The sequence below is a fragment of the Micropterus dolomieu genome, linkage group LG02 (genome assembly GCF_021292245.1).
Source record: "Micropterus dolomieu isolate WLL.071019.BEF.003 ecotype Adirondacks linkage group LG02, ASM2129224v1, whole genome shotgun sequence".
NCBI lineage: Eukaryota > Metazoa > Chordata > Actinopteri > Centrarchiformes > Centrarchidae > Micropterus > Micropterus dolomieu.
The window spans coordinates 8185200-8202459 of NC_060151.1; the positions used below are offsets into that span (position 1 = coordinate 8185200).

The 17260-nt window shown below is 42.4% G+C and overlaps 1 protein-coding gene across 3 annotated transcripts in view; it reads left to right on the plus strand.

Annotated features, from left to right (window-relative positions):
- The window catches only part of evplb (envoplakin b), a 17723-nt gene extending 4316 nt beyond the window's left edge, over positions 1-13407 (plus strand). For 2 of the 3 annotated variants that reach the window (XM_046043559.1, XM_046043558.1), the window contains exons 2-22: positions 523-622; positions 1308-1462; positions 1638-1761; positions 1855-1986; positions 2077-2118; positions 2250-2411; positions 2720-2827; positions 3002-3097; positions 3211-3321; positions 5439-5585; positions 5677-5831; positions 5945-6042; positions 6161-6333; positions 6462-6640; positions 7423-7561; positions 7667-7860; positions 7999-8149; positions 8287-8370; positions 8491-8619; positions 8728-8820; positions 8962-13407. In XM_046043559.1, the coding sequence (XP_045899515.1) occupies positions 523-622; positions 1308-1462; positions 1638-1761; positions 1855-1986; positions 2077-2118; positions 2250-2411; positions 2720-2827; positions 3002-3097; positions 3211-3321; positions 5439-5585; positions 5677-5831; positions 5945-6042; positions 6161-6333; positions 6462-6640; positions 7423-7561; positions 7667-7860; positions 7999-8149; positions 8287-8370; positions 8491-8619; positions 8728-8820; positions 8962-13176 (6787 nt within the window). In that variant the 3' untranslated portion in view covers positions 13177-13407. The remainder of the gene's footprint in view (positions 1-522; positions 623-1307; positions 1463-1637; positions 1762-1854; positions 1987-2076; positions 2119-2249; positions 2412-2719; positions 2828-3001; positions 3098-3210; positions 3322-5438; positions 5586-5676; positions 5832-5944; positions 6043-6160; positions 6334-6461; positions 6641-7422; positions 7562-7666; positions 7861-7998; positions 8150-8286; positions 8371-8490; positions 8620-8727; positions 8821-8961) is intronic. The other variant, XM_046043560.1, reaches the window with a different exon arrangement.
- Positions 13408-17260: the final 3853 nt, after the last annotated feature.

Below are 17260 nucleotides of genomic sequence, written 5' to 3' on the forward strand. Positions count from 1 at the left end.
GGGGGGGGGGGGGGGGGGGGGGGGGGGGGGGGGGGGGGGGGGGGGGGGGGGGGGGGGGGGGGGGGGGGGGTTCCCTGGGTCCTGATCCGGGTGTGTCAGAATAAATTGTTGACTTTCTTATCACAGCGGAGGAGGAATGACAGACAAAAAGCCAGAGTCCAAACAAGTCTTCAGAAAGAGTTTATGGGTGACATGCCAGTGAAGAATTGTGTTGATCAAGAGAAGCAATCTTCTTACTGCTTTTAAGTAAAAGTTCTCAATACTTTCCTCTGAAATGCGGTGAACTTGACCTAAGTGGTGAGCTTTCTCAGAAAGGCTCAAACCATAACAACATAACTGTGGGCTGTTCTGTAAATCTTGTTTTCCCAAAGTAGTTGCTCACCAAAATAAAGATCTAATAAAAATACAGTAACAAGAGCATCGCTTAATACTTTCTACCAATACTGTTTTCCTTGTCACGATTCTGCACAGATTTATGTCTTTGGGGGATGTTGACCATCATCTGTCTGTGTCTTTACTCAGGAGTCAGGCCACTGACCTGGCTGTGCTGATTTCTCGCATGCAGAAGAATGCAGACCAAGTGGAGAAGAATATCCTGCGATCAGAGGAGCTGCTGGCTTTGGTAAGAAGTCCACATACACCAGAGCCTTTGAGACTTGAACCAGACTGGGATCAGGAAAATAAAGACTCATGACTTGACTGCATTAACAGTAGCTTAATTTGAACCAGAAAGTCTCAGCAATAAAGCCTGAATTTACAAGTTTCTTTGACCAACATGCTGTTGTTGGGGTGGAAATGAAGGTCATTTCTGTGGGAGGAATTGGTGTTTTGAGTCAAGTCACAAGTATGAAAGTGTTTTTCTTTCTTTTGTTCTTTGTTTTAGTTATATTGAACATACATTTACACAGGGAGTTGGCCCTTCTGTATTAAAACAGCTTTGGAAGAAATACCCTCCAGAACTAATTCCATGTCATTAATCAGCGTGTTCAGCACTCGGACACCTGGAACAATTGTGATATGATTTCCAGATTTTGATACCATTTGATAAATCAAATCAATTCGAAAACAATTCAATAACACTTCAAGCTTTTACAAGTTACAAGGTAGATTTATTTGTAATTTTACAACACAGGGTTGTATAACGAGATGAAGTTGTAGTTCCCTTTATTCTACTCACAAAAAGCAAATGTTATATAGAAAAATTATAAACTATATATCTATATATCAAAATCAGATAAGCTCAGACATGATCGGTGCAACTCCTGGAGATGAAAAAAAGTCTGACACTCCTTTGGCTGCTTGTGTAGGACACAGAGCGTGATGGGAAGAATCTGCCCCTGATCCACCAGAAGGTGAACGCAGACAACCTGGCCGAGGCTGAGGGCCTGCTGAAGGATCTCTTCATGGACGTGGACAAGTCCAAGAAGCTGCAGCACCCGCAGGCTGCTGAGATAGAGGGAGAGTGAGTTTATTCTGGAGTGTCACAGACTAATACCAACACACACGCCTAAAACCTGATTTGTCACATACTGTCGAAAGACGCTAGCCAGAGAGTGTCAATTCCACATTCCCTTTTACTGCGCTCCACCCGTCCGCTTACACATGACTGGAATACTTTGGTGTCTCCCTTTTTGCAGTGTGAGAAATCTGCATGATCGCTGGGTGAATGATTGCGCCACCTACAGGGAACTGTATGGCCAGGTTCAAGATTTGGACCTGACGCCAAAGATTGACTGGGGTCCTCTGCTGGATGAAAAAATGGTCAGTTCAAGCTGTAGGTCAATCTTAGGTTTCAGAAGCGAAACATCTTCATGATCAGCAAGCGTCACAGGTTTGTACTCCTGTCATTTACAGAAACAGTTAAATTCAGGGTCATATGGGCCCAGCCGGCCTGATGTAGAGAAGCAGATTGCAGCACATAACATTCTGCACCAGGCGATTGAAGCCTATAGCACCCAGCTGAACCCCAGCTCTACCACTTCACAGGTAACGGCACACAACAGTACATACATGCTCGCCGCAGGACTACACGCAGGATCAGTCATTCACCTGTATCACTATCTTCTTTGTTCACAGGAGCAGTACGCCGCCTTCAAAGAGAAATATGCTAAACTTTTGGTGAGTTATTTTTCTTTCACTCTCAGGCTTCAATGTGTGACTTGTGTTGCTTGAAGGAGTTCGGTGAAATACAAAGGGACGCGATTATTCTATGTGTATTACATCTGACATGCGTATTGTTTGTTCTGCAGGAGAGCTCTAAGCAGAGACGAGCCCACCTGGCCTCTCTGTACGAGTACATGCAGAGCTGCAGTAAAGAGCTCGTCTACTTGTCTGGCCAGCAGGATAGGATCCTCCAGAGAGACTGGAGTGATCGCATGGTCGACCCCCCAGGCGTCCGCATGGAGTATGAGGTGAGGGGACATCGACAGGCTGTACCTGATGTTGATGTCATTATTTGCAGATGTGGCTACCGATTTTTTCATTTCCGTTGTCTTGTGATCAGAGGCAGGTGCTGGGCGGAGAGGGAAAGGGGACTTAAAAGTTTGTTTGTCAGCTTGCCTTCAAGCATAATCTTGTAGGAGCCTGCTGCACCAGCTTGGGACTCAAATGGTGTAACTAGTATGGTACATAGTGACTGCTTAGCTGCTGGGAGAATTTGATTTAAATACACTGTCATGTTTAATACATTGCACTTTGTGTTCTTTCTCTTTATATACAGAAATTCAAAAATAATGCACTGCTAGCACACGAGAATGAGATCAACCAGCTGCAGGCAGAAGGAGATCGTCTTGTTCAAATGAAACACCCTGGCAGCCCAACAATAAAGGTACATCTGTCAGCTGTGTGACATTAAAAACACATTGCATCTGTATAAGTGTGATAAATCACCATAGTACTCAACATAATGGTATGAGTTAGGATTTGTTACATTCACTTAAATTGAATGAATCAAACTGAACAGATCATGATAAAATCTAACTGAGGTGATTGTTTTTGCCAGGCACACAGAGACGCTCTGCAAGCTGAGTGGCAAGCCTTCCTCAACTTGTGTCTAGCACAGGAAATACACCTGGACAACGTAGAAGAATACAAGAAGGTAGAGAGCCTCTGAGTGAACCACGTTACGGCTGACTGTCATAAGATTTCTTCTATGAAATCCACCAGTTCACCAAAGCTCATTGTTGAGAAGTGACGATTTGTTCTGTACAGTTCCAGCTGGATGCAGAGACGTTGTCTGAGTCGCTGGAGAGACTCAATTCCTCTTTGGACCCAAAGTCTCTGGGCAACAAGAGCAACCCTGAGGTTTTGTTGACACTGAAGGTACAATTGTGTTTTCTTATACAATGCAATTTTCAAATCGCAGGAGGTGCAATATTTGTTAAAGATTATATGTGTGTCAAAATACCATTTTAAATTAAATATTGGCGTGCTGCGGAGATGTCCTGACCTACACATCATGTCCTAGAGACTTAAGGAAACACCTTTGTTTGGTACAGATCCTTGCAAAAATTACATCATGGCATTTTAATATTTAATGAAAATGAGAATAATCATGTAAAAATGATCATTCCTCCTAGTATTGCATATCATATTGCCATGTCAGTCAAAATAATCGCAATTAGAGATTGCTCAGCCCCACTAGAAAGTATTTAAAAAGTATGGAAACCTGCAGCATGCAGCAGTGAAATGTTATTCTACAAAACCTCTATCATTTTAAAGTTAATTTTATGTGTCAATCTTTAATATCTCAAGTTGCAAATATTAGAAATTAAAAATTAGAACAAAATAATGGAAATTGGCTGAAACAAAAAAGGCAGAAGAGGGGGTACATCTGAGAACAAATAATAATAAGAATTTAGTTCCATTTTGGCAAGTGCAGACAGTGAGGATGCATGGAAAGTGACCAAATCAATGCCAACTTTATTTGTGTTGTTTGATAAAATCAATCAAAAATAAGTTATAAATGGTCTAACATTTCACAAGTGTTCACATCAAATTGCAAATAGTAGGCTGAAACATCCCTATTCTGCATTATACATACATATTATTCATCTTGAACATGTATATTATATTATTTACAATAGGTTAGGTGGCCTCTGGAGGAGTATTTCTAAAAAATATTATATAATAGGTTATATACATACATCTGCAAGTAGCGGTAAAGGTGAAGGATTTATACATCTATCTTTTACTTAAGTATAAAATGTCACTTTTGTCACTTTAATAAATATGACCTCAGAGTTTGCTTTGGGGTGTCTGTGTGCCGTGAGATTGTAAGAAGTCCCCTGTTCAGTTCTACAAGTTTTAGTCAAAATGGTTCATTCAGGTTCTTCACCTCCTCTGTTGACTTACAATATTTGTTTAGTTTTTGCAGTTTGCAGGGGTCTGTTCCAAGAAGCAGGTTTACTGTGTTATCTGGATATGGTTTTTGAGTCAAGCCCAGAACAGGGCCGGTATGTTTAAAACTAAGAAATGGACTGAAAAAGTTAACAAAAAAAACATAAAGAAAAACGTAAAAAAGTAACTTTTAACAAAGCTATTGGTGTGATTCTTTAGTGCAGACTGCAGTGACTCCTAATGCAATTATGTACCCACAATGCCCTTCATCAACCACTTAATCAGCTAAGAGCGGGTCTAATATCAGGTCTGTGTTACATCAATCATACATTGTATCCAACATTATATACGCTTCTGGATTCTGTAGCATGCAAGAGGAAAGCTTATATAAGATAATTTCCCTACAGCTATGTTGACAAAATCAATATACGCTATTTGGGATAAAGAAGTATAACCAGTGTAAGTAATCACCATCTGTGGCCGTCATGTAGAATAGATGATTATTTTTATTTTCCAAAACCGAGACTGCAACCTAAAAATTAAACATTTTCTTTCCAATATACCGGCAATTTTATATGTTTAAAATCATTTTAATTAATAATTTTAACATTTTATTAATTAGCATCTTTTAAATGATCCACGCTAACATGTGAACATTCGATCGTATTAATGATGAATCCATCGAAGCCATGAACTTTTTCATGTTGTACCTTTTGTCAACTTGTCATCATACATTTCCAAAATAGGCTGCTGCCTCTGCTGATCAGTCCTAACTGGCTTATGACACATCTGGAGCTCTCTTACATAACCTTGGAGCTGAGACCAAGTCTGAACACTAAATGCATAACACTCATTGTTCAAATATAAAAATAAGAGCATAATACATTACACATAACAGCTCAGATCTTTTTACACAATTTCATTTTCCAGATTTGGTGTTCACTGCTTCTTGGAACAAGCCTCTGGTAATTGAAGATGTCAGTTTGCAGATCCAACCTGCTTTAAATCTGGTTAGATAATCAAGAAATGCTAAAGTTGGGCATACAGCACGGTATATCTTTGTTTGTGTTGCTTCAGTTCTAATTCAGTAATACTTTCAGGGAGATGAACCAGCAGTTATGAGGAATGAGCAGCGCCTGGCTGCACTCAGGGAGCTCAGCAGCAACGTCGTGCCTCTGAAGTTACGGCGAATCAAGCCCACGAAACCCACCACTGCAGTGTCGCTGTGTGACTGGAGAGATGAAGAGGTGGGATGTGATCAGCAGTTTACAGGTTTTCTTATAAAAACAGAATGGATACAAATCATCTTTATTTTATCATCTTCTCTGTGTGTTTCAGGACACAGTGAGACGTGGTGAGAAGCTAAACCTGAAGTCCAACTCTGATAATAACAACTGGGAGCTTCAGGGCAGCAATGGAAAGATCAGAACCCTCCCTGGGGCATGTTTCATGGTCCCACCACCTGATGCTGAGGCCCTGGAGAAAGTAAACAGGTACAAACTCACCAAACAGAATGTTTTCCTTCCATAGTTTTTTTATGTGATTACAACAGAGACAAAGCCTGTGATGGGTTTTAATGAAACATTGTGTGTCTGTTTGTCTCTAGTCTGGACAGAGCGCTGATGGACTTAAAGAGCCGTAGATCTGCACTCATGGCCTCCTTGAAGAACCCTGCCGTGGAGATGGATCACCCTCAGAAGGCAGGTGGGAAGGAAAACATTTTAACAGAACACTCTTAAATTGTTTCCCCTTGCTAGAAGACCATGAATATTTGGTGTATCTAACTTTTCAGTGTGGAATTATTGTCTCTGCTCCTCCTCAGCCACTGAAAAGAGTATTCCAGAGAATCCAAGAACTACAGAGCTCGCCAGTGAAATAGACAAGCTCAACAGAGACCTGGATCAGAGCCAAAAAGAAATCCTGAGTCGACTCAGAACCCCGCTAGACAACCGTAACCCCACACAAGACCTGGCGAACAGGCTGCAAGACCACGAGGTGATCAAGAACATCATGCTTTAATTATATGACCGATGTCACAGTTTCATCATCTTATTTATTTTCCAATAAAGTTAACACGTGTCTGTCTCGTTGTGATCACTAACACCATATGTGTTGCCCTCCAGAAATGTGCTCAGACAGTGAGAAAGCTGGAGTCTAAGAAGGCTGCGGTCCAGAGAGAGATGGAGCCCATTCTGGCCAAGAAACCCCTGGGACCCATTGCCTCCACCCTGCCCCCCAAACTCAGTGCTACCAACAACAAGATTGATGACATCAACACCCTCATCGATCTTTATAATAAAAAGTAAGAAGATGGGATTATAACACAGTGCAGTGTTTTTAAAAACATAGATGCAAAAGAAATAACACATTTTTCCTCTTACAAAGTTTTCTTCACATAAGCAATAAAACACATCCCTGCTCAATTCAATACGTTCACTTACGCTGGCTAATGTTACCAAACTTTAGGTGAATATTGCATCAGTTAATGGGCTTCATGACTCTTTTCCACTCTTCCCTGCTACTGTTACTAGTAGGCAAGTAGCACATACAGATGTCCTGAATATTTTCTCTCCATTGTTCATGAACAAGGGGGGAAAAAGGTTTTACTAGCATAATTTTTCTACATTCCTTTAAAAAAATCTATGACAGTAATGTTACATAACACGCCATATATGTCTTGTGTTTAGAGTGCATGGAGAAATTTAAATTCACCGGGAAGAATAAATTAATGTTCTATTAAGTGGTGGTGCACTTCTGCCTCTTGTGGACGAAAAGAGTATTACAGCAATAAAAACATGTTCTCACAGATTATAAAACAGTAACTAGAAAAATTGTCCTGGTAAAACTTTTATTTTCACAGATGAAAAAGAATAATTTAAGGAACTTAGACCAAACCATTTTTTCACCTGTTCTTAAGTCCTAAACGCTGGAGAGAAAATAACTTGGATCAGACTTCATAAATGGATGACATTTTGGATGAGAGGAGGTTTTTTTTCACTTGCCTCTCAGGGCTTCCATATGCACATCTATGTGTACACATTTTTATTTTGTCATTACCTCCTGTGTTTCTCTCCTCTTAACCAGAGCGACAGCCTCCATGTTTCTTGAGAAGCAGGCGCAGAACGTGGACGGCATGGTCTCTGGTTTTGAGCAGCAACTCGCTAAAGATGGCAACATCCTCGATCAACCTAATGCCCTCCCGGGTCGCAACCAACAGCTGCAGGTGCTGTACTGTATAATGCAACCAGAACTGTCAAAGAATTCACAACTTCAAATCCTGTTGTGTTTTTTGTTTAATCTCTCTGTTCTTTCTCCTTATGCCAAATAGGTTGTGCGTATGGAGGTCGCCTCAAAGAAGGATGAGTTGAATAAATTAAGCAAAGACTTGGACCTGACAGAGCAAGCATGCAGCTCCCTGCAGCGGAGTTTCAATGAATACTGTCCTGATATCCGCCGCCAGGAGAATGTTGTGAAACAGCTGAAAAACCGCTACACGAACATCAATAATCAGCTCCAGGAAAAGTGAGTGAAAAACACATTCAGGCATTGTTGTAAATGTGCCCGTGTGTTTTTTGACTTGACATCCTGACAAATATGATTTTATATAAAAATGGAAACATTTCATTAGTGATGAGGAGTATTTTTTGTATTTTGCTTTAGGGTTGCACTCACACAGGAAGCAATCAATAAAAAAAAAGATTTCGAGAATGCTGTTCAGTCACTGGATTTCTTCTTGGTCAATTTGCCCAATAATACGATCAAACCGACTGATGATGTGGCACAGATAACAGCCAAGCAGAACTCTCAGAAGGTGAGTGGAAGTGTTTCTTTATATACATCAACCTGTCTCCAACTTCTGTCTAAAAACTAACTCAAGTCTCTTTCAACAATATCATAACACTACGTTGTCTTATCAGCTGCTGTTTTTGCGTTACATGTCTTGTTTAGAAAGTGATGGAGGATATCAAGAGGAAATCAGGTGATTTAGACAATCTCAAGTTCCTTTCCCGTGATCTGCAGAGCATCTTAAATGTGAGTTCAGAGAATATGATTATTCTCATTTACCATTTGCAACTTAACCTAACTTACGGTAGATTAGGTATACACTTCAAGTACTTAATTCATTTATTGTATAAATATATTTCCTTTCAGGAGTATGAGGTTAAGTCAAACACGTACCGTGGCACTCTGAATGATGACGGTGATGACGGTGATGATGATTATGATGAACCAATCCTAAAGAAACGTCAAATATCTATGGCTCAGTCTATACAGACAAAGGTTATAGACAATCAACTAAAGACTAAGATCTCATGACATTTCTCTATGTTTTCTCTAAAATTTTCAATCGGTTGTCTTCAAATTCTTTGCTTTCTGCTTCAACTATAGGAGAAAGATCTACTGAACCGTTTCTCTGAGGCGTCTGCAGAAAATGACCAGCTGCTCAAGCAGTTGGGGATTGCGAAGAACATCAAGGCCCAGGTATGATATTATGAAATCAAAATTAGATCAACAACACTCATGTAATAATAGACTTATTTCTTGTGTTTCCCCCCCAAAATGATCATTGGCAGTTGTTCTGAAGCGACGCTTTCTCTCCTTTGTCCTTTTATTCATGAGCAGAATGAAGAGAAAATTAGTCAGGTAGTCGTCAATCAGCAGCTGCAGCTACAGAGCCAGAAGAAGGACCTGGAGGAGAGTGATAGTCTTAAAAATGAATTAAGCGAGGAGGTTGAGAGGCGCTTACATGCTGAAAAAGAACTGGAAACATACCGGAAGAGGTTTGTGTCTCTAAGGAGCAGGAGGGGGGTGGAGAGGTTGGAGGAGAAGGAGGTAGTGGAATACTACCGTGACCCAAAAGTGGAGGTGGAACTACAGTCCCTGAAAACTCGGATCCAGGATGAAGCATTGAAGAGGTCAAGAACCCATTCAGAGTTAGAAATGATCAATGACAAGATTCTCAAACTGGAAATACAGCTGTCCAGAATCGAACCACAAATGGTCACCAAGGTTTTGACTGAATATGAGAGAGACCCGCAGCTTGACAAAGAAGCTGCCAGGATTAGAGAAGAGATGCAGGCGATACGACTGGAGCTTCAAACGAGAGAAACCGAGGCAGTTCATGTGAAAACTGAGCTCACGCTTTTGTCTCAGCAGAAACCAAAAATCAGGGAGACGGTTGTTAAGAAAGAAGTGGTGAGGCTCGAAAAGGATCCGAAGATGCTGAAAGCTGTTCTCACGTTCCAGAATGATATTGCGGAAGAGGAATCCCGGTGCAAGTCTCTCAACGATAACATTTTTAGAACAAGGAGCCAAATAAACACACTAGAGAGGGTCATTCCCACCATTGAACCCAAGATAGTCACCAAGGTTGTGAAGCAAGTACAGCAAGATCCAGAAATGCTTGAAGAGTCGCGGAAACTACGAATGGCCTTGGAAGAGGAGAACAATGAGAATGCTATCTTGATGAAGGACCTGACCACCCTTCAGCTCCGTTATGGTGAAGTGGACAAGCTCAGGGCAAAGGTCGAGGTCAAGGAGATCCTCAATGAGATCTATAGAGTTGATCCTGAGACAGAAGTCATGCTGGTGCGTCTGAGGAAAGAGCTGCAGGATTTGAGCCGTAACCGTGCAGACCTGGAGAAGGAAATCACCACTGTGATAGAGAATCTGACTACCCTGCGTGCTCAGAAACCTCAAGTGGAGTACAAGGAGGTGACGCAGGAGGTGATCAAAGAAGAAAAAAGTCCAGAAGTCATCAGGGAATTGCAAAGGCTGAACAACCAAGTTTCCCGTCTGCAAGTCAACTATGACACCACCCTAGAGCTGCTGACACGCCTTCGTAAAGAAAGAGATGAGTTGAAAGCTGAAAAATCCAAGGTGGAGACCAAGCTAGTCAATAAAGAGGTCATCAAATATGAGGATGATCCTCTTCTTGAGAAAGAGGCTGACAGACTTCGGAGGAATGTAAGAGAAGAGATTCAGCAACGGCGCAGTGTGGAGGAGAATCTCTTTGACCTCCAGAACCAATACATTGTCCTTGAAAGGCAGAAGCCAGAAGAGAAGATTGTAATGCAGGAAGTAGTGCGCCTTCAGAAGGACCCCAAGCAGATCCTGGAGCATGAAAAGTTGAACAAGACCCTGGATGATGAATTGAAAGCCCGTAGAAAACTCGAATTAGAGGTCAGACAGCTCAGAGCCCTGGTTCAAGAAAAAGAGAAGGCCCTGGCTCAGATGGATGAACGTCAGAAGAAGATTAAAGTAGAGTCAGAGCTCAGGCAAATCAAATCTCGCATTCTTGAACTGGAAAATGCTCCGCCGCCCGTTGAGGAAAAGATTGTCATTGAGGAGGTCTTGAAAGTGGAGAGGGACCCTAAGCTGGAAAAACTTAGTGATGATATACGTGTCGAATTGGAGACTGAGGGCACCAATATCAATCGTCTAGAGAGAGAAATCCGCAACCTTAAGATCAAGTTGGAAATTCTGCAAAAGGAGAAGTCAGTTGAGAAAGTTGTTTACAGAGAAGTTGTTCGGGTAGAGAAAGACCCAGCAGTGGAGGCTGAAAGGGAACATCTAAGAGAGTTGGTAACGCAGGAGAGAAATCTCAGGCGCAACCAGGAGGATGACATTCAGAACATCAACATCAAAATGACCCATCTGCAGACATCGAAGTCTGTGACTTCTCAGGAGGAGACCGCTGTCATCGCCAACAGAGATGCTCTGCAGAGAGAGAAGGAGGATCTCTTCAAACAGCTCAAAATGCTAGAGTCTCAAAGACAGAGCATCAGCATTACCTTCCAGCAACAGTCCAAGCTGATGAGTGAGAGAAACCAGATGGCACGGCAGAGGAGTCTTAAATCATCCTCTCAAGTGCAACAGCTGGAGAAAGAAATCCTAAATGAAAAAGACAAAATACACCAGAGAGACACACTCATCACTGAGCTGCAGACCAGCATTAAGAAAGAGGACCAGGCTGAAACTCACACCAGAGAGACAAATCTTTCCACAAAGATCACCATCATGGATCCAGAAACTGGTAAAGACATGTCACCCTATGATGCCTACTTGCAGGGGCTAATTGATCGCAGCCAGTACATCCACCTGTCAGAGTTGGAGTGCGACTGGGAGGAAATCACTTCAACTGGCCCTGAAGGGGATGTAACAATTCTGCAGGATCGCAAAAGTGGGAAGCAGTACTCTGTCAAGGATGCTCTGAGGGAAGGTCGCTTGACCCAGCATGACGTGAGCCGCTACAAGGAAGGGAAAATGCACATTTCTGAGTTTGCACTCCTTGTTATAGGGGAAACCAGAAAGCCCTATATTCCTCAAGTAACAGCCCCGAGATCACCCACCAAACCCGCCCCAACCTCTTCTTTGAACTCCATGCCATCCTCCCTGAGGTCCTCCTACACCAGCCTCAACACTCAACAAAGTGGCGGTTTGAACTCCATGCCATCCACCCTGAGGTCCTCCTACACCAGCCTCAACACTCAACAAAGTGGCGGTTTGAACTCCATGCCATCCACCCTGAGGTCCTCCTACACCAGCCTCAACACTCAACAAAGTGGCGGTTTGAACTCCATGCCATCCACCCTGAGGTCCTCCTACACCAGCCTCAACACTCAACAAAGTGGCGGTTTGAACTCCATGCCATCCACCCTGAGGTCCTCCTACACCAGCCTCAACACTCAACAAAGTGGCGGTTTGAACTCCATGCCATCCACCCTGAGGTCCTCCTACACCAGCCTCAACACTCAACAAAGTGGCGGTTTGAACTCCATGCCATCCACCCTGAGGTCCTCCTACACCAGCCTCAACACTCAACAAAGTGGCGGTTTGAACTCCATGCCATCCACCCTGAGGTCCTCCTACACCAGCCTCAACACTCAACAAAGTGGCGGTTTGAACTCCATGCCATCCACCCTGAGGTCCTCCTACACCAGCCTCAACACTCAACAAAGTGGCGGTTTGAACTCCATGCCATCCACCCTGAGGTCCTCCTACACCAGCCTCAACACTCAACAAAGTGGCGGTTTGAACTCCATGCCATCCACCCTGAGGTCCTCCTACACCAGCCTCAACACTCAACAAAGTGGCGGTTTGAACTCCATGCCATCCTCCCTGAGGTCCTCCTACACCAGCCTCAACACTCATAGTAGCAGTTCGAACAACCTCAGTCCTTCAGCAGGTGATGAATATTTCCCCATCTCTGGTATTTTTGACACCACCACTGAAAGCCGCATGTCTGTGAGAAGTGCCCTGACCCGCAAACTCATTGACGCCGACACAGCTCTGAAGCTGCTGGAGGCACAGGCAGCCTCCGGTGGAATAGTAGATCTCGCCAAAAAGGACAAACTGTCTGTCCACAAGGCAGCTGAACATGGCCTTATTGACACGGGTCACATGTATAAGCTTTTGAATGCCCAGAAGGCTTTCACTGGAGTCGAGGATCCCGTGACCAAAGAGCGTCTTGCAGTGGGACAAGCAGCACAGAAAGGGTATATTCCCCAAGAAAACGCCAGGAGGTACATGGAGGCGCAGCACCTGACCGGTGGGCTGGTGGATCCCTCTAAAGCAGGCCGCCTCACTGTCCAAGAAGCTCTCGCCAAAAATCTGATCGACAGCACAACAGCAAAAGAGCTGCAAGATGAAGCTTCCTTCACAAAAGAGCTGGTAGACCCCATCACTAAAGAGAAGATATCATACAAGCAGGCGATGGATCTGTGTAAGAAAGACATCAGCACAGGCCTGCTGCTGCTTCCTGCAGCCTCCACTGATGCCGCAAATGCCCCGTCATACTCAAACTATCGGTTCAGTTCCTCCTACAGCAAAGTCTAGATGTGAAGTTAAAATGTTTTATTTGCTGCAGCCACTGGTGCTAGAGGGTGTTTGATATTGCAAAATGATACTTGTAAAGTGTTTGGTGAAACTGTACATGTAGGTCTGGGTCTTTTTCAGTGCTATTTTTTTCTGTCTGCTGTACAAAAAGAGGGCAATGTTTGTTTTATATGCTAAATTGGTTTTTTTTCAGCACTTTCAAGCTAAAAAGTGCTTATTAAACGCCACAAGCAATAATCATGTTTCTTTCCTGTTATTTAAACTATTAAGAGGTGAATTATGAGAATATATGCATTTTAACTGAGTCAGTTTAATTCATGAACTAGACAAGGTTGGGGGTATTCACAATACTTCGATCATATGATTGTCAGCATATGACCTTGGTTATTTAGCCAGTAGCTAAATGTCAGTTGGTCGGTCAGTCCACTGCATTTGTCCAAACTGAAATGTCTCAACGACTGATTCTCTAGTACCACCATAAGGTCAGGGGTTTTGATTGAATTGTCAAAAAAATACGTATTTTGTGGTTTTGAGTGATTTGTCTCGACAACTACTTGAAATTTGGTACACATTCATATCTCCCTCAGGAAGAACTGCAGTCACTTTGATGATTCCTTAAACCATCATCAGGTCCAAATGTGAATTTGTCCAACACTTTGATTTATGACCAAACAGGCCCAACTGCAAAATTAAAGAAATTCCCATTGGCAGTCTCAGCAATGCTACGTGCTTGTGTTTAGTGCTAGCTAGCATGCTAAACTTAAAAGTTTAAAATGGAAAAATTGTCCGCTAAAATTCAGCATGTTGGCATTGTCATTTCAGCATTTTAGCATGCTGATAACATTATGCTGATATGTTAACATTTAGCTCAAAGCAAAGTGCAGCCTCACAGAGCTGTTAGCGTGGCTGTAGACCCTTAGTCTTGCCATTAATATTAATAAAGGGGATGTAGAATTTATGATGCATATCCTTCTATTTCTAGAAACACTTGTTCCGTAAAACAGTGAATCACCTACTGTATCTAATACTTATGGCAACATAGCTGCACTTAATATACAATGCTTGTAAACAGCAGCGAGTCATATGATTGGAAATGCTGGATTAAGGATGAAGATTAAATATGACTCACATACAAGTAGCAGTGTGGTATGGTTAACAAGGTCAAAAGCACAGGTCTACATGGATGAGACATGTCTGACAAAAGACTACTTTGACAAGTGAAAACATTGGAAGCATGTAGACAACTAAAATATTAGGACCAGGGGGACCCACTCTTCTTTATGGAGTGCACTAGTTTGTCAGTAGGTATACATATCAGCGAATGAACACTGTAGAAAGTGATTTGCACTATTGCGTCTCACACAAGATCTAAAATCCCCTTTTTCCTGGCAACGATTAAAAGGTGATATCAGTTGGGAATTACCCACTCTACCACCACAGATGTAACGTGGGAATATGCGGCCTCTGCTGGGACGTCTGCCTGCCAGATTACCCGGTGACTGAAAGGACTTTGTGGGATTACGGCACATGAGCCTGTCTGGAGGCTGAAGTGGCCCCACTCTGTGTCTAGAGGGGGGGTGAAGGATGTTCCCTGATGGTGGTGTCGTCTCACTTAAAGTAGTTAGAAAACATGATGCTGTAATGACAGAACCAGCTTACAGTGTGTACTGTTGGCCTCATGTTACTGTCTTTTCTCTTTGTCTTTCTTTCTTGATTTTTTTTAAACAGATGCATACGTTTTGAAAGCAAAGTATACCCTCAAATTCTGGATTCTAGGAGGTTTTTTCTTCTACTGTTTCTATCCGTGATGACGACCTTCCTCATAAAAAGCCTGCTAAATAGACCAGAATTCGACAGCATCACATACAGCACGTGGAAACACAAATAGCACATCTGCACTGATGGACCGATGCCTGAGTGATGTAAAGCGTAATTGGCAGCTACTGCTTGTTTTGCTGTATTATTATTGTCATTATACTTGACTGCAGTGCTGATGGTTTAAACCTTGACAATGACAATTTGCACATTTTCCTCTTATTCACTCTCTCAATAAATTACGATACCAAAGCCTCCTGAATGCCTGCTGTGTAATCATGTCAATGCCATATCAACTACTATTTAAAGCACTCTTACTCAGGGAGCACTGTCCTGTATTTTTCCTCTTCATATGAAAATATCAGTGACCAGTGATTTTTGTCTGACGTACCCCCACAGCCCCTCTGACAAATGGGATGGCTTTATGGTATTGTTTAGTGGTATTTCTTTTGTAGTTTTGGCCTAGTTTGCATGAGTAATACTGCCATTTGGAGTGACAGCTACTGGTTGTTTCAAACATTTACAGTATATCTACTTTTAGCTTTTTGTTGTCTATTTCTAACTATTCTCTTTCTGCAGTCTTGATCAACTTACAATTGACTCAGATTGGTGGAAAACAGTCAAGTCTTGTGCAGACTACCATAGTTGGTTGTTGTTATTGTGACACTAGCTATAAAGATCAGAATCACACAAATCTGTAATCTTACTTGTGTGTTTTTCCTCCTAAAAACAAACGTGGATAAATATTGTCAAATCGTAGTTTCTATTTTAAATTTTTTTCAAATTAGCTGGGCTTCACAATTTTTCCAAGTTCCTTCTGGATGGGAATCACTGCACTAACGTGTGATGTGTTTGTCTTGCTCCTCATTGGTTTAAACCCTATGCCAGAGGAAATAAACTCCAGTAAAGCTCAGACTTCACCGACAGCCGACTGTGCGAAGATGCCAGCTGGCTGCATCAGCTTGAAGCCAATGATGCTGCAAGTCATCTTCTTTCTGCAGCTTTCTGTCTGTAAACATAACTTAATGTTTTATCACCAAAATTTACCTCCACAAAGTCTGCTTGATCAGTGAGTCTCAACCTGAAAGAGTTGAGATTCCCAATAGAAAACATAGCTGATGTGGGCCGTTTCTGCATATTACAGAGGTGATCAACTGTCAACTTGTTATTATGTGCCAGGGCCAAAACACCCTTGATCAATATCCTGCCCTGTGACCATTGCCTGACAGCAGATGTTTGGTTGTGTCATGAGGTCCTCACATTTTAGGAGACCCCCGTGGTGGCAGCTCTAGTCAGTGATTTTTCACTTTCATCTTTAATCTGAGTTTCAATGGAGACTTTCACTGTCACTTGGTAGGCTACATACAGGTGCTGGTCATATAATTAGAATAAGATCGAAATGTTGATTTATTTCAGTAATTCCATTCAAAAAGTGAAACTGATATATTTCAAGTGTTCATTCCTTTTAATTTTGATGATTATAACTGACAACTAATGAAAACCCCAAAATCAGTATCTCAGAAAATTAGAATATTTTGAAAAGGTTCAATATTGAAGATACCTGGTGCCACACACCAATCAGCTAATTAACTCATAACACCTGCAAAGGCCTTTAAATGGTCTCAGTCCAGTTCTGTAGGCTACACAATCATGGGGAAGACTGCTGACTTGACAGCTGTCCAAAAGATGACCATTGACACCTTGCACAAGGAGGGCAAGACACAAAATGTCATTGCTAAAGAGGCTGGCTGTTCTCAGAGCTCTGTGTCCAAGCACATTAATAGAGAGGCCAAGGGAAGGAAAAGATGTGGTAGAAAAAAGTGTACAAGCAATAGGGATAACCGCACCCTGGAGAGGATTGTGAAACAAAACCCATTCAAACATGTGGGGGAGATTCACAAAGAGTGGATTGCAGCTGGAGTCAGTGCTTCAAGAACCACCACGCACAGACGTATGCAAGACATGGGTTTCAGCTGTCGCATTCCTTGTGTCAAGCCACTCTTGAACAACACACAGTGTCAGAAGCGTCTCACCTGGGCTAAAGACAAAAAGGACTGGACTGCTGCTGAGTGGTCCAAAGTTATGTTCTCTGATGAAAGTAAATTTTGCATTTTCCTTTGGAAATCAAGGTCCCAGAGTCTGGAGGAAGAGAGGAGAGGCACAGAATCCACGTTGCTTGAAGTCCAGTGTAAAGTTTCCACAGTCAGTGATGGTTTGGGCTGCCATGTCATCTGCTGGTGTTGGTCCACTGTGTTTTCTGAGGTCCAAG